The sequence below is a fragment of the Hyperolius riggenbachi genome, chromosome 4 (genome assembly GCF_040937935.1).
Source record: "Hyperolius riggenbachi isolate aHypRig1 chromosome 4, aHypRig1.pri, whole genome shotgun sequence".
NCBI lineage: Eukaryota > Metazoa > Chordata > Amphibia > Anura > Hyperoliidae > Hyperolius > Hyperolius riggenbachi.
Window position 1 is genome coordinate 431,790,820 of NC_090649.1, and position 24,592 is coordinate 431,815,411.

The 24,592-nt window shown below is 47.2% G+C and overlaps 1 protein-coding gene across 2 annotated transcripts in view; it reads right to left on the minus strand.

Moving 5' to 3' along the window:
- SLX4IP (SLX4 interacting protein) overlaps nucleotides 1–24,592 on the minus strand; it is a 259,813-nt gene that overhangs the window by 131,371 nt on the left and 103,850 nt on the right. The window contains exons 1-2 of one of the 2 annotated variants that reach the window (XM_068232487.1): nucleotides 6,578–6,619; nucleotides 4,668–4,757 (exon numbers count right to left, since the gene is read on the minus strand). In XM_068232487.1, coding sequence (XP_068088588.1) covers nucleotides 4,668–4,757; nucleotides 6,578–6,604 — 117 coding nt within the window. In that variant the 5' untranslated portion in view covers nucleotides 6,605–6,619. Of the gene's footprint in view, nucleotides 1–4,667; nucleotides 4,758–6,577; nucleotides 6,620–24,592 lie in introns of those variants that run through there. The other variant, XM_068232488.1, reaches the window with a different exon arrangement.

Genomic DNA, 24,592 nt, shown 5'->3' on the forward strand with positions numbered 1-24,592 from the left:
AAACCTGAAAAGGGAAGTTGAAAAAAGTTACTTACTCACTTATGGAGAGTGAAGGCTTTGTATCCCATAGAGCCTATCCGGTCGAACAGTGAATCCAGCGCAGGAGACTTGGGTGCACAGGGAGCAACTTCGGCGCCGTCAGAAAACGGAGCTGAAATTACTTTTAAAACACAATAATTCGAGCAGTTGCTGGAAGCCGAATTATTTCATTCCCCACCAAACATGGCAGCCTGGAGGGGGAATAGTATTTATCACGGCCGGGACTTGCACAGGAGCAGGATCAGCCATATACCGGCTGTATCCTGCGCTCAAGTCTCCCACACCCAGGCCCGGATTTACATCACAGGAGCCTATAGGCACAGATGTCTCGGCACCCTAGACCTCGCCCTCCATGAACCTACAAACCCCGCCAAATCGTACTGCAAGCATGCTGGCTGGCCTAGCTGTCACTTCTCCCTTACTTCCCATGCCTGTCATAGGTAGCTACAGGTGTCCCTTAGCATTAGGAAGCCAGAGGTACCTCTCATTTATGCTCTGCTCAGGACTCTACATAGGGAATGAGGGAGGGAGGCACTAGGGGATGAGAGTAAGCCGCCTTTCCATCATTAGGCACCTGTAGGCACGTGCCTACAGTGCCTTATGGTAAATCCGGCCCTGCCCACGCCGATTCCTCTCGTACGCCTATCCGGTACCCTCTCTGTGCCCGTGGTTCACCACAGACAACCATGAAAGACCAAGCCTTCAGGAATCTTCAGAAGCATTTCCCGAAGACTGGCAAATGAGTACTGAGCATAAACAAGTGCGCAGTATGAACCTGCCAAGAACTGTGGGAAACAAGCTCTTCCGAAGCCTTCACGAGGACTTTCCAAGGCATATTTGACCAGTAGATCAAATAACTTTAATGGGGGCTGTGGTGAACCAAGGACATGGAGTTTGGATTGGGCGGGCTCTTTGGGATCCAGAGTATTCCCTCTCCATAGGTGAGTATTTAACTTCGTTTCTCAGTTTCATTTTAGTCCTTAAAGGGAAAATCAGGGAATATTTAAAAAAAAAAATCAGATCTACTTACCTGGGGCTTCCTCCAGCCCCTGGAAGCCTATGTGTCTCTAACCGCAGCTCCGCTCCAACCCAGGCTCTCAGGGTCCCCTCCATAGCCGCCACTGACCTCTGCGCATGCGCAAAGTCACGCCACTTGCCGCGCAGAAATACCGCGTCTGCATGGCCGCCTGCTAGCCAACACACAGAGGCCGCTGCCCTTCACGGGTCGGTGGCTACTACAGAGGGGACCCCTGGAGACCAGCTTGAAGCGGAGCTGCGGCAAGGGACACATATGCTTCCAGGGGCTGATGTTTCCTTTAAGGGGGGCCATATGCTACTCGCTGGCTTTAAAAGATTAGACATTAGATTCAATATAAACATCAAATCTAATGAAAATCAACGATAGCATTTCCAATCGAAATACTAATTGCAAATAGATCAGAAATGTTGATTCCTGCCACAGTTAACGCTTGCAGCCAAAAATATACAAATAAGTTAATTGGCTTCCCTCAAATTGGCTATAGGCTATGATGGACATATCATTATGGTAGGGATTAGATTGTGAGCAACCCTGAGAAACAGTAAGTGACAAGATTATATACTCTTTAAAGCGCAGCAACAAATTAAAAAATATATCAGGAAGACGTCAACCTATTAGCTAATCTGCTACTAATCTACTATTGTATGGGCCACCATTATACAGATATTAAGGGAAACCGGAGATAAGAAGGATATGGAGGCTGATGTATTGATTTCCTTTTAAGCAATGCCAATTGCCTGGTTATGCTGCTGATCATCTGCCTCTTATTCTTTTAGCCATAGACCCTGAACAAGCATGCAGATCAGGTGCTCTTACTGAAGTCTGACTAGATTAGCCACATGCTTGTTTCAGTATATGAAGATGAAAAAATAGGAAAAACTGGCACCAGTATGCAGCAGAGATGGAACAGCCGCTGGTGGGCTTACCTGCAGCGTGCTCCAATGTACCACTGACATCTTTGAAGGAAGGAGAGAAACGGGCACTGCTGCATAAAAAGTCCCTTTATTGTGGCCGGGTTACACAGTGGTTAGCAGTGGGGGAAAGGATATGCCTGAGAGCTGTTTCGCAGATATACAACCTGCTTCTTCAGAGCCTCTGAAGAAGCAGGTTGTATATCTGCGAAACAGCCGTCAGGCATATCCTTTCCCCCACTGCTAACCACTGTGTAACCCGGCCACAATAAAGGGCCTTTTTATGCAGCAGTGCCCGTTTCTCTCCTTCCTTCAAAGACATGCTTCTTTCAGTTGTATGATTCACACATTGAGGCCAAAGAGATTAGCAGGACTACCAGGCAATTGGTATTGTTTAACCTATTGGGCACCGCGTGTAGTAAAACCTAAGCCGCACTTGTGGCTGTTGTAGCCTGATGCGGCATAGGATTTACGCTGCCCGCCGTTTCCACTCCCAATGTGATCGTGCGCACCGGAGAGGGGAGATTAAGATGTCATATGACAGCTGACATCTTCCCTTAGTGATCAGGAGCCATCGCGTATGGCTCCTGATCACGTGATCACTATGATCGCCGGCGGATCGTAGTGATCACTGTTACAGCTTTGCCGGTAGGGGAGGGGGAACAGGATCCACTCACCTTTCTGACATTCCCCCGGTGATCAGCACTGCCCTCTGCTCCAGCCGGCATCCCTGTTCGCTCTGGTGTAAGTGCCGGGTCCCGGCTTGATAACGTCATCGAGCCGGGACCCGGAACTTAGCGGCAGGACGAGTGGGGATGCCAGCCGGAGCGGAGGGGTCCACTGTGGCTCATTGCTGGAGCCTGGGAGGTAAGTAAAGGATGCTGGCTACAGGTGGGACACCATGCCCAGCAAGCCACACAGGAGATTCGGCTGCCTGACCCCCCCTCCCCATGTAAAATAGCCTGGTTCTTAAGGGGGTTAGGCAGCCGGTCCCGAAAAGGTTAAAATGAGGCGCTCAGAGCTCATTACTACTTTTTATTGACCTGAAGAAGCGGCTGCAAACTGTGAAATGCGTCATATCTTTGTACAATACTGAGGAAAACTCTTAACTTTTCGTCCAGCATCTCGTTGAATGGCAAGGCCCACACCTGCCTTTCATTTTAACCTGTGTCTAAATAGAGAGAGTGTGTGTGTGTGTGTGTGTGTGTGTGTGTGTGCGTGCGTGCGTGCGTGCGTGTGTGCGTGTGTCACTTCAGCTTCCCTTTAATAGTGTTCTGTCTGGATTGTGTGTGTTGTCTTTAAAATGTCTAGCTAAGGGCGATAAAACAAACGACTATAAACTGCAATCATAACTGGTTACAAACCAGTTTTTGCAAGAAAAGGGCTTTAACACTATTTATCGTCAACACACAATAGAATTTTATCATCCTTACCTAGACATGCCTTATGCCAGTCATCCTAAGACAATTAACATCTGCATAAGAAATGTCCATTAGCTACAACCCAACATGTTTGTTGGCTAAAGCACCATATTTATCAGACTTTTAGGATACACTTTTTCTCCCCCAAAACTGGGGTAGAAATTATTGGCCAAATGTACGGTTTCAGAGTGTGGGGGATGTGGCCAGGCGGCAGAGACGTGCCTCACAGTACCTTCCAGCACGATCATCTCCTGCCGGTTCTAACATCCTCCAGTACCAACGCTTTTGTACCCAGTGGTGAGCACCAGTGACAAGCTTTCCGCAAGCAGAGAGCACATCTACACATGGGAAGAACATACTCACAAATGGAGAAAACATTCCTATACATGGAGAGGACAATGCACACATACACAGGGAGAACATACCTACACATGGAAAGAACATACCACTACATGGAGAGAACGTACAACACATGGAGAGAACATACAACACATGGCGAGAACATACAACACATGGCGAGAACATACAACACATGGAGACAGCATGCCAAAACATGTTGAGCACATAACACATGTAGACAACATACCAACACATGGAGAGAACATACCAACACATGGAGAGAACATACCAACACATGGAGAGAACATACCAACACATGGAGAGAACATACCAACACATGGAGAGAGCATGCGAATACATGGAGAGACGACACCCACCCACACACACAGAGAACATTCCCACACATGGTCAAAACATCCCAACCGACAGGGAACACATACAAACTCTATAAAGACATTCTCCTGGCCAAAATCAGCTACTAACTATACAATACATTCTTCTTTATAAACACAATTATCTCAATCATATTAATAATGTTCACAACTCTGGCCAAATTAAGAGACAAGAAATAAAATTAATAAACAAGCAAAAAAACTAAACAAAACAACAACATAAAAGAACTTAAGAAATAAAAAAAAAAAAAATACAAAAAAGAGAGAGACAGAAGGACCATGACAAAAAAAACAAAAACATATTTACACACACAAAAAAAACAGAGTAAAAGGTTTAGTAAAATAAAAGTCATTAAGCGAAGGGAAACAGAACACATGTCTAATAGTCCCCTAGGAGCTGTTAAAGGTTAGTTATAATTCACAGTAGTCTCAACATAACAATGAAAATAAGATCTGAGCAAATCAGGCCAGTCCAATTTCTTCCCTGCAGCTAAAGGCTTTTGAAGTAGAAATGGTTTTGTTGTACCTCCTTCTCATGGTCAGAAAACCAGCTGGTGTCTTTACTGGTGCCTTGAGGCAAAACATGAAGATCCACCAGAACGGCAAAGTTCCCACACTGCAAGACAAAGGAGGAAATCTTTAGGATATTGTAAGGCGCATGTACAGAACTGAAGCCACCATCTAGAATCTCTTCAAGCTCCCCCTGAAAAGGAGCACATCAAATTACATGATTGCTTGACCCACCGCTGGAAGCAGCAAATCATTTGTTTAGAGGCTATTCACCTCCCAGCTCCGACTTTTCAATTAAACCCATAAAATTAAAGGGCAATGGCAAATGCATAAACCGCAGTACATCTTAGGGCTACAAGTGTGCTACAACGATTAAAAGTAAGTACTTAACAATTAAACTGCGTCTTTAAAAACAACAAAAAGTAAAACATCATTTAGACTCGGGAAACATATGTTCATTTTTAATGCATGGAATACTTTGTTGTCAGGCTCTAAAGCCCGGATCTTCTGGGCTAAATGGCACCCCACTAATTGGTTCCTTTTGTTACCTCTCCTGACCAGTTTAAAGTGGTCCTGACGTTATCCTAAGCAACGTCAATATGCAAAGCAATGAAATGCATAATAGGTTAGCTTTGGTGAAAACTACATGACAAAATGCATTTTGGTCCAGAGATATTCCCTAGAGAAATGCTGTTGCTTCTCAAGGCCAGTGCCTGCCTCACGATTTTTTGGACGATTTTTCAGACGACCGTGACTTTTTGAGCGACAAGGTCGTTTATGCCATCTAATGACGTGGGTGCAGGGGCACGATCACGCGAATGTCGCTTAGTGTCGTGCGGCAACAATGACGGTCACGGTGGATTTTCGCCAGGGAGACGCAGCTGGTTCCATCTCCCTGCATCGTGAGGCAAGTACGTAGCTCAACCTGCAGTGTCAGTAGAAAGTCTTCGGGCTTGATTCAGTAAACCGTGCTAAGTGTTAGCACGGCTGTGAAAAGCCCTATATCACGCCTAAAGTTAGTTTAGGCGTGCTAAATTCACATCACGTGCAAAGTCCCGCGCGCAAAGTTTTGTCCAGCGCGGTGCGCGCGAAACGGCGCATCGCAGTGCGACAAAAACGGCGCACCGGATGCGCCTATAAGGTCGCATTCGGTGCGACCTTATAGGCGCATAGGGTGCACCGTTTTCGTCGCACCGCGATGCACAGTTTCGCACGCACAAAGTTTTGCGCGTGGACTGTGCACGCGATGTGAATTTAGTAAACGGTGCTAACCCAGTTAGCAATCCCTAGTTATCACGCCCAAAAGTCTTTAGGCGTGCTAAGTGGGTTAGCACCATTTACTGAATCAAGCCCCTCCCCTCTCGAGCAAGCGTACTGCACTGCGCATGCCGCACTTGACAGTAGGGAAGGCGAAGAAGAGGACGCGATGCCGGGGGGGCGACTGTCAGTCGGCCCAAATTGAAACTAAGCCGCGGCGTGGGACCAGAGGGCACTCAAGGAGCTGCGAGGGCACAGGACGGCTGCAGGGGGCTTGGGGAAGCCCCAGGTAAGTGAAACTTTTTTCTTTCAGGGTTAAGGTTCACTTTAAAAGGGTAGTGAAAATAACAAGGAATAAAATTGCTTATTTTTTACAATATTCATTTATAGATTATTTAGTCAATGTTTGCCCATTGTAAAATCTTTCCTCACCCTGATTTACAGGTAGTCCCCGGTTTACGAACGAGATAGGGACTGTAGGTTCGTTCTTAACCTGAATCTGTTCTTATGTCGGTGCCATCTGTGCTATCTCTGTCCCCTGCTTCTCCTTTATGCCTCCAGTGTCCCCCTCTGCGTCACCTCTGCACCTGCTTAAAGCCATTTTTTCTTTTAATTTTTTTAAATCGATTTTCTCAAAAACCACAAGTCCAATTTTAATTTTTTTTTTACTTGTTTCCATGGAAACACAAAATCCATGTCGTTCGTATCGGCGTGTTGTTTGTAAGTCGGCGTTCGTAATTCGGAGACTACCTGAACCTTCTGAAATTGATCACCGGCGGTGACATCTTAAGTTCTGCCAGGTTTTCTGTATTCAATGTTCGTTTACTAAGATTTTTATGCACAGAGGGAGATCTTGCTTGCTTGGCAGTTGGAAAAAGCTGTTTCCCACAATGCAATGAGGTTCACATACAGGGACTGTCCCTTGGCTATGACATCACACTGTGGGAGGGGTTTCACCACAATATCAGCCATACAGACACCCTTGACAATCTATTTGAGAAAAGGTAAAGATTTCATATGAGAAAGGGGTTATCAGCTACTGAGTGGAATAAAGTTCAATCCTTGGTTAAAGTTCATCCTTAAAGGACAACTGAAGTAATAGTGATGTGGAGGCTGCCATATTTTTCCTTTTAAGCAATACCAGTTACCTGGCTATCCTCTGACTCTGAAACCTTTAGCCATAGACCCTGAACAAGCATGCAGCATATCAGGTGTTTTTGACATTATTGTCAGATTTGACAAGATTATCTGCATGCTTATTTCTGGTGCGATTCAGACACCACTGCAGCCAAAAAGATCAGCAGTGTTGCCAAGCAACTGGTATTATTCAAAAGGAAATAAATATGGCGACCCCCATACCCCTCTCACTACAGTTGTCCTTTAAAGAGACACTGAAGCGAAAAAAAAATTATGATATTATGATTTGTATGTGTAGTACAGCTAAGAAATAAAACATTAAGATGAGATACATCAGTCTAATTGTTTGCAGTACAGGAAGAGTTGAGAAACTCCAGTTGTTATCTCTATGCAAATAAGCCATTAAGCTCTCCGACTAAGTCTTCTGGCCCACACTCACGGGCTACAATTGTCGCCGCAACATGCGGCGCGTGCGTGTTACGGCGACAGGTCGCCCGTGAGTATGCGGCGTTGCACGGGCGCGCACCCCGAACTGTCGCCCGTCGCTGATGTCGCCAGGCGATTGGCGCGGTCAATCGCCTGGCGACAGTCGCCGCCGCAACTGTTGCTAGTCCGCGTGAGTACGCGGACTAGCGACAGCAACATAATTGCAAATAGACGGCGCTTCCGGCGGGGGGAGGGACAACAGCGACAGCTTCCGCCGAATCAGTTGCCAGGTCCCTCCGCCGTGTGTATGCGGAGGGACCTGGCGACGAGCTGTCGCCGGCATGTCGCGCACACGCTCCCGTGTGCTAGCGACATGCCAAAAAGTTGCCCGTGAGTATGGGCCATTAGTCGTGGACTTTTATTATCTCAACTGTAAGTGAACTGTTTACTTTTTCTCTGCTAGAGGAGAGGTCATTACTTCACAGACTGCTCTGAAAGACTCATTTTGAAGTGAGTGTTGTGTAATCTGCACATATTATAGGATAATGCAATGTTAGAAAAAACACTATATACCTGAAAATAAAAGTATGAGAATATTTTCATTGCTGCTAATCTTCTAGTAATTATTCATAGTACACAACCAATTCACTATATCATATTTTTTTTTCCCCTTCATTGTCTCTTTAAAGGATACCAGAAGTGACATGTGACATGAGATAGACATGGGTATGTACAGTGCCAAGCACACTAATAACTATGCTGTGTTCCTTTTTTTCTTTCTCTGCCTGAAAGAGTTAAATATCAGGTATGCAAGTGGCTGACTCAGTCCTGACTCAGACAGGAAGTGACTACAGCGTGACCCTCACTGATAAGAAATTCCAACTACAGGTAGTCCTCGGTTAACAAACGAGATATGGACTGTAGGTTCGTTCTTAACTGAGTTATCAGGCAATTTGCACGAAAATAAGGGCTACTTACTAGGGGCTTCGTCCAGCCCCAAGCTACCAGCATGTCCCTCGGCCTGACGTCATCGCCGGGGACCGGGAGGAAGAGGGGGCGACCGGCTGACGGCGGAGCTGCGGCGAAGGACATGCTAGGAGCTTGGGGCTGGACGAAGCCCCGGGTAAGTAGCCCTTATTTTCATGCAAATTGCCTGATAACTCCTTTAAGTCGGAACACTGTGCCATCTCTGTCCCCTGTGCCTCCAGTGTCCCCCTCTGTGTATTCTTGGCCTCCCTTGTGCCTCCTTGCATCCCCATTGTCTCCTTGTGTGTCCATTGTGTCTCCTTGTGCGTTGTCCCCCCCCCCCTCCCCGGGAAAGCTTCATGTACCTGACTCAGCCAGGGTCCAGCACAACAGAGGCAGGCTCCACACAACAGCAGCTCAGCAGCAGGACTTGAGTGGCTCAGGCAGTGTGGTCCGGCCAGTGGGGGGGGGGGGGTTAGCAGATACATACCGCACACCTCCCGTGTCCTGGCATCACCCTCTGCAATAAAACTCTCGCTAAGCAGGCTGTTGCCCTCTGACACAGATGCTCTGGAAGCGAAGACCGTAGCCACTAGACGACCTGGCATACTGCGCATGCGCAGCTCAGTATCCGGTTCAGAGGGCGCAGATCTGCTTAGCGACACTGAGGTTTTTTTTGCAGAGACGGAGGGTGATGCCAGGACACGGGAGGTGTGCAGTATGTATCTGCTCACCTTCCCACACACACAGGGCATCTTTATATCAATTTAATTCCCTTTAAAACATTTGAGTCACCGCAACCCGGCACTCGCTGGTGACGTCATGGGGCATGGCAATCATCGCGACGTTCGTATCGGCGGGTCGTTCGCAACTCGGGTGTTCGTAAACCGGGGACTACATGTATAAAACAAACACTTTCCTAGCAGAAAATGGCTTCTGAGAGCAGCAAAGAGATAAAAAGGTTCAATAGTTCATAGATTTTAGTTCTGGCATACTTAAATGAATGTGTCATTAAGCAAAAACAATAACACATTTAAAAAACTTAAAAAAGTAGATTTAAACATAAAATAAAACTGGGGAATATCGTAAAAAGTAATTTTTAGGAGAAGGAAGATAGCTACAATCGTTTATTTAATTTGTTAATTTTGGCTTCAGGTGTCCTTTAAATCTTTAGCTGGGGGCACTGTAGCCTGGTGGATAGCACTCTTGCCTAATGCTCTGTACACACATGCGACAACGATCGTTCGTTGTCAACGACGAACGAACTTTCAATTGATGAAAGAACGACCTAAGTAAAGTTAGTTTTGAAAGGTGTGTAACGATCTGATCGTTAGAACGAACGTTACATCACGTAAAGCAACTATTGCGCCTGCGCATAAAAATGAAAAGTTCCATGGAGAAATAGTGAAATGCGCATGTCAAGCCTAGTACGAACGACCGTTTCCAACGATGTACTACTTTTGCAAACGATCGTCGTTGGAAAAAATCCGCCAAGCTAGATCGTTCGTTTTTAACGATCTAGCTCGTCCGTCGTTAGACTTAATAGTCGTTGGCTGCTTTTTTTAAAACGATCGTCGTTTGAAATGATCGGGGAACGATCGTTTCAAACGACTATAGTCGCATGTGTGTACGCACCTTTACTGTGCTTGGTTCACAAGTTTGAATCTCAGACAGCATGTTGTTCGCATGGGGTTTGTATGTTTTCCCCGTGTTTGTGTGCTGGTTTCCTCTCACATCCCAATAACATGCAGACAATTTCACCTATTCCCCTTCACAAATAATGTTAGACTGTAATAGAGACATTGAACTATGACTACAGCAAGGCTTTCATTATGAGCACCTGGGAGAGACAGTTGGAGCCATATGAAGTATTGCAGAAGGTGTCAGCACCATATAAATACATAATAATAAAAAACGTTTTTGTATGGGAAAAAAAAATAATATAAATCGAGAAAGGCTATACTGCCCGCCTTTTACAAGAATTGCTATTAATAGCACAAAGCGACTGTCTAATACAATGCAGAATATCTAGGTGACATAATATGTACTTATTTAGTTACAGTGTACTTTCCGTGTAACACAATACACGTTATGTACATCATATATTATGTAATGAAATATGCATCTAGCACATAACTGCGCAACACAGGACTGTTAGCACAATATTTTTTATAGGCCAACTCTACCAAAAACATTTATTTTTAGTTTCGGACAGTAAAATGTTTACAACCTATTTTTGGTGTTGTAGGCACTGGTGTTCTCACAGTAAAGAAATGCACAAAGTAGGTAAAGCCTCTTACACACAAGGCATGTCCTCTGGAGGGGGTTGGCACCCGATCCCTCTGGCGACATTGCAGAGCCAAGGCTGTACAGACACAGTGTTCTGTTACTACGCGGGAGGCAGGAGGTCTGACGAAGAGCCGCAAAAGTGATGGCATGCGGTGGCAGGGGTGAGTGGGGAGAGCAATGCCAGCACTCGGCAAATTGGTCAGCCAAGCCGATGGCTGGCAAGGGGCATTACTAACCCCAAAGATCAGTGGCACGTGTCCCAGATCTATTCTGGGGTTCCCCCGTATGCCTTCCAGGCAGTCAGCTGTTGTGCTTCAATGGCGGGCATGCTGGGAGCTGTGGTGCATCAATTGAGGGTATGCTGGGTGCTGTGTTTCCTTTATGTAGGCATAGTAGGCGCTGTGGTGCCATGCTGGGCACTGTGATGCCTTTATGGGGGCATGCAGGAAGCTGTGGTTCTTCAATGAGGGCATTCTGGGAGTTGTGGTGCCTCAGTGGGACGCCCCTGGCAGCATGGGAGGGGTCTACTAGAAGGTCAGGGAATGCTATGGGGGAACTGCCAAATGACCTGTCGGCAGGCCAGCCCACCCAGCAGAAAGCCAGATCAGCCAGCACAGAAGCCAGGTAACTCTGCCTAGTTATGTTTAAAGGGAACCATAGACGAAGCACCCACATGTATTTTACCATATATATCAGTGGAAACATTAGAGAAAACACCTACCCTGCTCTCTGTTTCATTATTTACTGTTCAGATTGCTTCTTATCAGCCCTGATAAAATCCCTGGGTACTTATCCGTTAGCCGGGCGCATCCGGCAGGTGGCGCTGTTGTAGCAAATTTCGATGCGCTGAGTTGTATCTAATTCCATTCATACTTCAACGTAGTACTGTGTGAATGGAAGCGCCGCAGGTGGCGCTAATTACATTGATACGTTGATAACAATACAGTGTTAATGGCAAGGAATACATTGTATTTGAAGTGGCTGGCACTTTTACATGGAATTCAAATGAAGGCGGCGGCAATGCAGATGAAGCCGCCGCCTTCCTCTGTTCTTCTTCTTCTTCTCCCCCTTTGCCCTCCTCTCGCTTCTACAATGCTGGCAGCCTGCGGGGACATGCGTCTCCCCCCAGAGTCGTTCGTCGTGGCAGGGAATCCTGCTTGTTTCCTTGCGACGAACGACTGTGGGGGGGGGGGGGGGGGGGACAGGTGTGTGCCCCCCCCCAGCTGACAGGGTTGTATAGTTGAGAGAGGGCAAAGGGGGAGAAGAAGAACAGACGAAGGCGGCGGCTTCATCTGTTACATTGCCGCCGCCTTCATTTGAATTCCATTAAGTGCCAGTGCCGGCCACTTCAAATACAATGTATTCCTTGCCATTAACACTGTATTGTTATCAACGTATCAATGTAATTAGCGCCACCTGCGGCGCTTCCATTCACACAGTACTACGTTGAAGTATGAATGGAATTAGATACAACCCAGCGCATCGAAATTCGATACAACAGCGCCACCTGCCGGATGCGCCCGGCTAACGGATAAGTACCAATCCCTGACTGAGCATTCAGTCTGGCTTTGTTCAGGAATCTTTATAGCCGAGTCTGTCTTCTGTGCTGTCTTTTCAAGTCCAAGCCTGCCCCCTTGTGGCTCTGCTCAGGAATCATTATAGCTGAGTCATTATAGCAAAGCCAGACTGAATGCTCAGTCAGGGATTTCATCTGGGCTGATAAGAAGCAGGCTGAACAGTAAATAATGAAACAGAGAGCAGGGTAGGCGTTTTCTCTAATGTTCCCACTTATATATATGGTAAAATACATGAGGATGCTTCGTCTCTGGTTCACTTTAAAGAGAATCTGTATTGTTAAAATCGCACAAAAGTAAACTTACCAGTGCGTTAGGGGACATCTCCTATTACCCTCTGTCACAATTTCGCCGCTCCCCACCGCATTAAAAGTGGTTAAAAACAGTTTTTAAAAGTTTGTTTATAAACAAACAAAATGGCCACTAAAACAGGAAGTAGGTTGATGTACAGTATGTCCACACATAGAAAATACATCCACACACAAGCAGGCTGTATACATCCTTCCTTTTGAATCTCAAGAGATCATTTGTGTGTTTCTTTCCCCCTTCTGCTCTCATGCACTGAAGTTTCAGGCTGCTCTTTTCTTCCTGCAAACAGCTTTGCCCTTGTCTGAATTTCCTCAGTATTTGAAAGCCCAGCCAGCTCAGAGGACGATTTATCCAGCTTGTAAAAGATAAGAGAGCAGAGAGAAGCTGCACTAATCTAAATATCACACAGGCAGTGTGCAGAGAGGGGCCTGAAAGGGGGAGTTCATAGCAGAACCACAACACTGAAGAACTTGGCAGCCTTCCAGACACAGGCCAACAAGTCTGACAGGGGAAAGATACATTGATTTATTACAGAGATCTGTGATAGCAGAAAGTGCTACAGTAAGCCAGAACACATTAGAATAGCTTTTGGAACTTGTAGGATGATAAAAAACAGGATGCAATTTTTGTTACGGAGTCTCTTTAAGTGACACTGCTTATTTATGTGATGTGCTGCATTTTAGGTTGTTATTTTTTTGTTTTTGTTTTAACCAGCTGAGCGGTCTGGACGAGCTCAGCTCGTCCAACACCGCCAGCGGCTGCCGCTCAGGCCCTGCTGGGCCGATTTTGATGAAATAAAAAGCAGCACACGCAGCCGGCACTTTGCCAGCCGCGTGTGCTGCCTGATCGCCGCCGCTCTGCGGCGATTCGCCGCGAGCAGCGGCGAAAGAGGGCCCCCCTAGCCGCCTGAGCCCTGCGCAGCCGGAACAAAAAGTTCCGGCCAGCGCTAAGGGCTGGATCGGAGGCGGCTGACGTCACGACGTCGGCTGACGTCGATGATGTCACTCCGCTCGTCGCTATGGCGACGATATAAGCAAAACAAGGAAGGCCGCTCATTGCGGCCTTCCTTGTTTATTCTGGGCGCCGGAGGCGATCGGAAGATCGCCTCCGGAGCGCCCTCTAGTGGGCTTTCATGCAGCCAACTTTCAGTTGGCTGCATGAAATAGTTTTTTTTTTATTTAAAAAAAACCCTCCCGCAGCCACCCTGGCGATTTAATCAGAACGCCAGGGTGGTTAATGGAGAGGGGGCCCCAACATTTTGCTGGGCAGGCCTACTTAGACCGCTGTTAAAGTGAACCTCCAGACTAAAAATCGACTCAGCAGCACTGAAAAGGCCTGGTGTTTCTTTAACAGTTTCACAGTATCAGAACTTTGTTTCTCTTATACAAGCCTCATTTTTAGCTGCACAGAAGAAAACTGCCCGGGCATTTTTAAAGGGAAGGTTCAGGGAACTATTGAAAAAAATAAAAATCCCTATCCACTTACCTGGGGCTTCCTCCAGCCCGTGGCAGGCAGGAGGTGCCCTCGCCGCCGCTCCAGAGGCTTCCGGTCGTCTTCGGTGGCCGACCCGACCTGGCCAGGCCGGCTGCCAGGTCGGGCTCTTCTGCGCTCCATGGCCGGGCTCTTCTGCGTCCCACGCGGGCGCGCTGACGTCATCGGACGTCCTCCGGGCTGTACTGCGCACGCGGGCGCGCTGACGTCATCGGACGTCCTCCGGGCTGTACTGCGCAGGCGCAGAACTACTGCGCCTGCGCAGTACAGCCCGGAGGACGTCCGATGACGTCAGCGCGCCCGCGTGGGACGCAGAAGAGCCCGGCCATGGAGCGCAGAAGAGCCCGACCTGGCAGCCGGCCTGGCCAGGTCGGGTCGGCCACCGAAGACGACCGGAAGCCTCTGAAGCGGCGGCGAGGGCACCTCCTGCCTGCCACGGGCTGGAGGAAGCCCCAGGTAAGTGGATAGGGATTTTTATTTTTTTCAATAGTTCCCTGAACCTTCCCTTTAACCCTGATGCTGTGCAAAGCATGATGGGATTTCTGATGTTGTTGTTCTCGTTCTGCTGTTTTGGTGCAATTTTTTTTTTTTATACATTTTTAATTTGACATTTGAAGCCTAGTGTGTGCAGCTGGGAGGGGCGATCAGGACACAGAACAGTTGGAACTGTGTCTCCTGCTCCCTGTCACCTCCATTCAACCAAAAAGATGGCTGCCCCCATGACAAAGATGGCAGCCCCCATGAATCACAAACATTTGCCTGTTCTTTTAAAACAGGGTGGGTAAGAGATTATATTACCTATGTATTCTAATTAACATAACTAATGTAACCTAATGACAGTATGTTTGTTTAGGCTGAAGTTCCGCTTTAAGTTCATGTAAACTTGGCTCCACCCATTACCACACCCACATTGTGGTGCATGGCCACACTAATTTTCCGACTGGAGTGCCTAAAAGTGACCCGGATCTCTTAGGATTCTAGCAAAGCCCCTGTGGCTGGCCAAGGCGTCAGTGATATTGGGAGCCGCTATACTCAGCAGAGGTAATTGTTATCACCCACCTTAGCTACTACAGTAAAAGGCTGGGCTTTTTTCTCCGGGGAGAGAGAGGAGGCGGGGCCAGGCGCTGGAAGTCAGGTGATGCAGGGACTTCGGGACGGTATCGTGAGGACAAGACTTCTTTTCAGCTGCAGGACTTTCATTTTCACTCTGGAGGTCCTCTTTAAGTGTTTTTAATGGAAGTAATGAACACCATTTAAGCAAATACATCTGGCACAGTGGGAAACAAGGAGAACATCTGACTGGTTTTCATTGTTAGTCAATACCTTACCTTGGGAGCCATTGGTGTCACAGAGAAAGTAAATTCAATCTATTTGCATCACAGAGACAGGAAATAGAATCCATTGGTGTCAGAGGCAGGAAGTGAGGTTTCTGCTTTAAGCGGGCAGAGACTGCAGTAAAAAACTGGCAGAAATTCTTATGTTCCTCCACTCTTTCAAACGTTATAAAAAAAAATTGTCTGGAACTGTGCCGTAAACCTGTCACAGCCCCACAAAGCAAACCAATCACACGTGATTACATTCAGCTTATAATACCTTCATTAGCTCTGACAAAGTAATTCATTTTTTTACCATATTTTAGAGATACAGTGGGATGCGAAAGTTTGGGCAAACTTATTAATCATCGTTATTTTCCTGTATAAAGGTTGTTACGGTAAACAATGTCAGTTAAATATATTATAGACACACAGTGATATTTAAGGAGTGAAATTAAGTGTATTGGATTTACAGAAAGTGTGCAATAATTGTTAAAACAAAATTAGGCAGGTGTATAAATTTGGGCACCACAAAAAAAAAACTGACATCAATAGTATTACAGCCTCTAAATGCTTCCTGCTTTCTTTAACTCACACCACAGATTTTCAATTATATTCAGGTCTGGGGATTGATATGGCCATTCCCGAACGTAGTACTTGCTCCTCTGCATGAATGCCTTAGTGGATTTTGAGCAGTGTTTAGGGTCGTTGTTGTAACGATTGGTGTCAGCACACAGAGAGAATCTGATTATTGATGATCTGCAGAATCAGCAACAATACAGATGTATACCGGATTATGGTTGATCTGCAGAATCACCAACAATACAAGTATGACTAACCTCTGGACACCTAATGAAGTGTAAGTGTTAAGTGCAACTGTAGGCTATCTCCCGTGAGGCGGGAGACACAGATAACTCAGCCAGAGACCACCTGAGGGGCAGGTGGCCCTCGGCTGTGCAGGGACTATCTCCTAAGAGAGCGGATAGAGAATCTGGCAGCCAGTGATTCCTTAATAAACTGGTAATCAGACTGTACTGCAGCCAGGGGACTCCTATGGAGTAGAGGCCACTGGTTGCACTGCAGGCAGGACTCTCTGAGGAGCAGGAGTCCTTTGCAGCTAACTGACACTTGGTGGAATAGTGTCACGGGTGGTACAGACAGACTGAACACTCAGAGGATAAGTGACAGCCAGGAGGTCGGGCAGGCCAGGTCGGCAACACACGAGCAGATAAGGTACAAAGACAGAAGGCTGATTCGGTAACCGGGCACAGGCAAGGTTTGGCAACAGGTAGGCAGATAGGCAGAGGTACCGAATTAGAAAGCAAGAGAGAGGTCGACAGAGCAAATGGTCATAACAGATATAAAGCACAATCCTAGTCTGGGGTGTGAGGTCCTTGGTCTCGACACCCAGGAACTAGTCTAAAGAATAACACAGCAATGACACAGTAATCCTAAGCTTGGGTGTGAGGTCCTTGGTCTCAACACCCCGGAACTGGTCTAAAGTATAACACAGCAATGACACAGCAATCCTAAGCTTGGGTGTGAGGTCCTTGGTCTCAACACCCCGGAACTGGTCTAAAGTATACCACAACAATGACACAGAAATCCTAAGCTTGGGTGTGAGGTCCTTGGTCTCAACACCCCGGAACTGGTCTAAAGTATACCACAGCAATGACACAGTAATCCTAAACTTGGGTGTGAGGTCCTTGGTCTCAACACCCCGGAACTGGTCTAAAGTATAACACAGTATTAACAAGAGCGTAATCTGGTGTGAAGTGTGAATTCCCAGGTCCACCTGGTTCTAACACACTGTGGGATCTGGCTGAGGTCTGAGTGCTCACACGTAAGTATTCGCAACGGCAGACAACCAGCAACTGACCAGCAAGATATATATATACTGTAGTGCTCCTCAGCACCGCCCCCAGCCATTCAGCCAATCGGTAGTTGCGCTGGAATCAGCTGATCGTCCTGATCAGCTGATACCTCTCCTGCTGGCATAAAGAGCCTGCCTTCTAGCGCGCGCGTAGCTCTCTATCTGTGTGCACTAGAAGGTCCAGGCAAACCAGACACATGCTGCTGTGCGGAAACCGCCGGTCTGAACGCGGAGACAGCCGCCCCGCCGCCAGACCGCGCGGCGGCATCTCCGTTATTCACTACAGTACCCCCCCCCGAGGGGTGGACTCCGGACACTTCCCACCCGGCTTCCCAGGATGTGAGTCATGAAATTCTTTCTTTAATTCTTCCGCATGCATGCGACAATCTGGCACCCAAGTTCTTTCCTCCACACCATAACCTTTCCAGTGGACCAGATGCTGCACAGAATTTTGCACTAAGCGAGAGTCCAGAATCTTTTCAATCTCATATTCAGGTTGGTCATTAACCAACACAGGGGGGGGGGGGGGGGGGGGAGAGAAATCCACGTGCACTGCCTGCTTCAACAGAGACACATGGAATGATCTCACACCTCGCATGCTGGCTGGGAGATCAATCGCATAAGTGACATTATTAAGCTTTCTGGTCACTGGGAATAGTCCTATGAATCTAGGACCCAGTTTGGGTGACAGTTGCTTCAGGGCCAAATGCCGAGTGGATACCCATACCATGTCTCCCGGAGAAAACTTCCATTCTACAGACCGCCTTTTGTCTGCCTGTTTTTTCTGGGTCTGGAAAGCTTCCCCCAAGTTCCTCTTAACCATTCCCCAAATCTCCTTCAAAGCTCTCTGCCAATCCTCCAAGGCTGGGAATGGTGTAGACGCCACAGGTAACGGGGCAAACTTGGGTGATCTTCCCGACACTACCTGGAATGGGGAAAATCCTGAAGAGGAACTTTTCAGGTTGTTGTGCGCAAATTCCGCAAATGGCAAAAATTTTACCCAATCGGACTGAGCATCTGCGACATAACATCTGAGAAATTGCTCCAGGGACTGGTTAACTCTCTCGGTCTGGCCATTGGTCTGTGGGTGGTAGCCTGATGAGAATGCAAGGTCCATATCTAGCTGATGGCAAAAAGCTTTCCAAAACTTTGATACAAATTGGACTCCCCCATCTGACACTACATTTTCCGGAATGCCATGCAGCCGGAAAACGTGCTGGATGAAGAGATCAGCCAATTCCTGGGTCGAGGGGAGTCCTTTTAATGCAACAAAGTGAGCCATCTTACTGAATCTGTCTACTACCACCCAAATGACTGTCTTGCCTTCAGACCTGGAGAGTTCTCCTACAAAATCCATGGACAGATGAGTCCATGGTTCACTTGGCACTGGCAAGGATTGTAAAGTACCGACAGGGGCCTGGCGAGAAGGTTTACTCCTAGCACACACTGCACATTCCCTCACAAACTCCTTACAATCTGTTGCCAAAGTAGGCCACCAAGCACATCTGGCCAGTAAATCCTGAGTTCTGGTGGCCCCGGGATGACCAGCATTCTTGTGGGAATGAAACAGATTGTAGGCGTTGCAGACGAAAAGGTAGTGGTACAAACATCACCCCTCGGGCTTCCCCTCTGGAACATCCTGTTGGTAAGGACTCAGAATGACTGTCCAATCCTTACAGGTTTCAGTGGCTGCCAGGACTACCCTCTGAGGTAGAATGGTCTCAGGGGCTGAGGGCTGTACTGTCTCGGGCTCGAAACACCTGGACAAGGCGTCGGCCTTGATGTTTTTACTACCAGGGGTATACGTTATTACAAATCTGAATCTTGAAAAGAGCAAAGACCACCGGGCCTGACGAGGGCTAAGTCTCTTGGCGCCCTCTATGTACTCCAGATTTTTGTGATCTGTATAAACTGTGATAGTATGTTCTGCACCTTCTAGCCAATGTCGCCATTCTTCAAAAGCTAATTGAAGAGCTAAAAGCTCCCGGTTGCCTTTATCGTAGTTTTTCTCTGCAGGTGAAAACCTACGAGAGAAGTAGGTGCATGGGTGGAGTTTGCCCTGCAAACCCGAGCGCTGAGACAATACAGCCCCCACCCCCACCTCTGAGGCATCAACCTCCACGATAAAGGGGAGGGTGACATCCACATGTCTTAATATGGGTGCAGAACAGAACAGTTTTTTCAGTGTAGAGAAAGCAGAATGTGCCTCTGCTGACCAGTGGTAAATATCAGCACCCTTCTTGGTGAGACTGGTGAGAGGCGAGACCACTGAGGAGTATCCCTTTATAAATCTCCTGTAGTAGTTGGCAAAGCCCAAAAATCTTTGGAGCGCCTTCAATCCCACAGGCTGAGGCCACTCCAAAACAGCAGAGACCTTTCCAGGATCCATGGAGAGGCCAGACGTAGAGATAATGTACCCCAAGAAGGCAACGGAGGTTACTTCGAAGAGACATTTTTCTAATTTAGCGTAAAGCAGATTCTGTCTTAACTTCCCTAACACAAACTTAACATGTTTTTTCGATGTTCCAAGAGATTGGACGAGAAGATCCGTATATCGTCCAGATAAACTAAGACGAACTTCCCCAATACCTCTCTGAATACCTCATTAATCAACTCCTGGAAGACGGTCAGGGCGTTACACAACCCGAAGGGCATCACCAGATACTCGTAGTGCCCGTCGGGTGTGTTGAAGGCCGTCTTCCATTCGTCACCATCCCTAATTCGAACTAGGTTGTATGCACCTCTCAAATCTAGTTTAGAGAAAATCTTGGCGTTGGTAACCTGAGTAAATAAATCATCAATCAAGGGTAATGGGTAACGATTTTTCACTGTAATCTTGTTCAAGCCTCGATAATCAATGCAGGGACGAAGGCCTCCATCCTTTTTTTTTTTTTTACAAAAAAGAATCCTGCCCCTGCTGGTGAACGAGAGGGACGGATGAAACCCTTGGCTAAGTTCTCTTTGATGTATTCCTGCATTGCCAGTTTCTCAGGCCCAGATAGATTATAGAGGTGACCCCTAGGAGGCATACAACCAGATCTTAAATCGATGGGACAGTCGAAGGTATGGTGAGGGGAGTGAAGTTGTAACCATGGCATGCCAAGAATAATGGTGGAGGTTGCCATACGCAGGACCAGAAACTGTAGACTCTCTTTATGTAGCACCCCAATACTGAACATCAACTCAGGGGTCTGCGAAAGGGGATGTCTACTTTGCAGAGGAGAGTCATCTACCGCAGTGACCAAAACCTGTTGGTCTAACGGGAGTAGGGGAATCCCCAAATTTTTTGCAAACTCGTAATCTATAAAGTTAGCCGCTGAACCAGAGTCTAGAAAAGCTTCAGTGGGAACAGTCTGACCCTCCCATGTGACCGAACAGGGAAGGAGCAAACGATTATTGTTTAGAGGTAATGACTGCGCGCCTAGGGTATTACCTCTGACTACACCTAGGCGGCAGTGTTTCCCGACTTTTTAGGACAATTCTGTACCTTATGCCCCTCCTCTGCACAGTACAAACAGAGTTGTTCTGTTTTCCTGCGATTCTTTTCCACCCGTGTCAATTTTGATTGACCAATTTGCATTGGCTCCGGTGGAGGTGAAACGTGTGGAGGAGAGGCGTAGGAGACATATCTTATAGTATTCCTTCCCCGGGTTTGTTTCTGATAGCGCAAACGGCGATCAACCCGTACTGCTAAAGAGATTGCCTCATCAATAGATTTTGGTTCAGGGTGTCCCAACATCAAATCAGAAACTGCGTCTGATAGTCCTGATAGGAAACAGTCTAACAAAGCAAATGTCCCCACCTAGCTGACACCCATTTCCTGAACTCAGCTGCGTAGACCTCTACCGGATCCTTACCCTGACATAAAGTCTTAAGCTTACGCTCAGCGGTAGAAGCAATGTCCGGATCATCGTAAATTATGGCCATAGCCTTAAAAAATTCCTCAACTGATGACAAAGCCTCATGCCCTGCCTGGAGGCTATATGCCCATGTTTGTGAGTCCCCTGACAAAAGGGTCTTAATAAAGGTAATTCTCTGTGCCTCAGTTCCTGATAAATTGGGTCTCAACTCAAAATAAGACAATACTCGATTTCTAAAGTTCTGAAAGTCAGATCTATGACCAGAAAACCTTTCGGGTACAGACATACGCAAGTCTGTAACTGGAGGAGATTGCACTGCATTCACAGCCATTTGAAGGACTTGTATGGACCCAGACAAAGCAGTAATCTGGGTCTGTTGGCCGTCCAACACCCTGATGAAATTCTCCACCGAGGTGGTTAGTCTATCAAGACGGCTGTTGAGTGCATCCATCTTGTTTTTCAGGTCTGCCGTTCTGTAACGATTGGTGTCAGCACACAGAGAGAATCTGATTATTGATGATCTGCAGAATCATCAACATTACAGATGTATACCTGATGATGGATGATCTGCAGAATCACCAACAATACAAGTATGACTAACCTCTGGACACCTAATGAAGTGTAAGTGTTTAGTGCAACTGTAGGCTATCTCCCGTGAGGCGGGAAACACAGATAACTCGGCCAGAGAACACCTGAGGGGCAGGTGGCCCTCGGCTGTGCAGGGACTATCTCCTAAGAGAGGGGATAGAGATAATCTGGCAGCCAGTGATTCCTTAATAAACTGGTAATCAGACTGTACTGCAGCCAGGGGACTCCTATGGAGTAGAGGCCACTGGTTGCACTGCAGGCAGGACTCTCTGAGGAGCAGGAGTCCTTTGCAGCTGACACTTGGTGGAATAGTGTCACGGGAGGTACAGAAAGACTGAACACTTAGAGGATAAGTGACAGCCAGGAGGGTCGGGCAGGCCAAGTCGGCAACACACGAGCAGATAAGGTACAAAGACAGAAGGCTGATTCGGTAATCGGGCACAGGCAAGGTTTGGCAACAGGTAGGCAGATAGGCAGAGGTACCGGAATCAGAAAGCAAGAGAGAGGTCGACAGAGCAAATGGTCATAAAAGATATAAAGCACAATCCTAGTCTGGGGTGTGAGGTCCTTGGTCTCGACACCCAGGATAGTCTAAAGAATAACACAGCAATGACACAGTAATCCTAAGCTTGGGTGTGAGGTCCTTGGTCTCAACACCCCGGACACAGTATTAACAAGAGCGTAATCTGGCTAAGTGTGAATTCCCAGGTCCACCTGGTTCTAACACACTGTGGGATCTGACTGAGGTCTGAGTGCTCACACGTAAGTATTCGCAACGGCAGACAACCAGCAACTGACCAGCAAGATCTATATATACTGCAGCGCTCCTCAGCGCCGCCCCCAGCCATTCAGCCAATTGGTAGTTGCGCTGGAATCAGCTGATCGTCCTGATCAGCTGATACCTCTCCTGCTGGCATTAAGAGCCTGCCTTCTAGCGCGCGCGTGTAGCTCGCCATCTGTGTGCACTAGACGGTCCAGGCAAAGCAGACGCATGCTGCTGTGCGGAAACCGCCGGTCTGAACCTGGAGACAGCCGCCCCGCCGCCAGACCGCGCGGCGGCATCTCCGCTATTCATTACAGTTGTCTTGTTGAAAGATCCAGCCCCGCCGCAGCTTCTGCTTTATCACCGATTCCTGGACATTGGTTTTCAGAATCTGCTAATACTGAGGGGAATCCATGCGTCCTTCAACTTTGACAAGATTCCCAGCCCCTGCACTGGCCACACATCATGATGTAACCACCACCATATTTTAATGTAGGTGGCAGGTGTTTTTCTTGGAATGGTATGTTCTTTTTCCTCCATGCATAACACCCCTCGTTATGCCCAAATAACTCAATTTTAGTTTCATCAGTCCACAGCACCTTATTCCAAAAGGAAGCTGGCTTGTCCAAATGTGCTTTAGCATACCTCAAGCGGCTCTGTTTGTGCTGTGGGCAGAGAAAAGGCTTCCTCTGCATCACTCTCGCATACAGCATCTCCTTGTGTAAAGGGCACCCCGAATAGCTGAACGATGCACAGTAACTCCATCTGCAGTAAGATAATGTTGTAGGTCTTTGGTGCTGTTCTGTGGGTTGACTGACTGTTCTCACCATTCGTCGCTTATGTCTATCCGAGATTTTTCTTGGTCTGCCACTTTGAGCCTTAACTTGAACTGAACCTGTGGTCTTCCATGTCCTCAATATGTTCCTAACTGTGGAAACAGACAGCTGAAATCTTTGAGACAGCTTTCTGTATCCTTCCCCTAAACCACGATTGTGAACAATCTTTGTTTTCAGGTCAAGAACACCGGATAATTTAGGAGATTATGTAATCCCAATGTGAGAAAAGTTTTCACAAGTCTTCCCCCTCCTGTTCTGCCCATCATCAGTGAGGTGTTTTCAGGGGTCATGACCTTGCACCAACCAGGCAGGAAAGTAGTCTGTCACCTGCTAGGGGTGACTGCCCATCATCCCTTGCGATGTGCTTTGGGGAATACCGTGGTCACTTAGACTCTGTGCCCTGGGTGCATCCACACCAACCACTGGTGCTGAAATCAAAAGAGCCCTGTAAAAGGCTAATGATTAGAGTTTGTGCTAGGACATACTACATAGCTATGGCATACTTTGGGTTGCACTAGGAAGGTTTGGAGACACTTTTGGGGGCACTAAGAATGGAGCATGTCAGTGATAATGGAAAGCTGGAGATGAATTTGGTGATCACTGGGAAACTGATGCACTCATCGGTGGTCATTGTAAAACTCACGTTGATGATTGACTGGAAAGATGGGACACAACACCATTGGCATTAGAAAACGGATTCTCACTGTGGGGGAGCTGAAAGGCTGAGAAAGTGCCAGAGGGAAGAGCGAGGAATCATAGATAGCTGGGAGAGATGAAACACATAAGGTTACCTAGTATCAAGCCCTGACTGTAGTGTCATGCTCTCGTCTTCCAACAAACCCTCACACTGCTTTCTTAGAAAGGGAAGGGTTTTTCTTTGGAAAGTAAATACATCTGTATGCGAACCAAAAGAATGTGACAACTAATACTATTCAACTCTTCATTATGAAACTGCACTCACATCGTACAGGTGACACAGGTAAAATATCCGTTTCACATTGGAAATACCTGTTCTCCAAATGTCATTTTATGATGACATCATGGACTTTTTGTTTTCTACAAAGTAACTATTAGTATTTAAAGGACAACTATCGGTGTGGGGATATGGGGGGGGGGGGGGATTTAGAATTTGAACACCCTCCTTGAGGATCCTTTGCACCACTTTGCTCTTTACGGTAGATGGCCAGGAATTATTGTGATTATACGGGGGTTGGACAAAATAATGGAAACACCTAACATTTTGGCATCATAATCTTTGA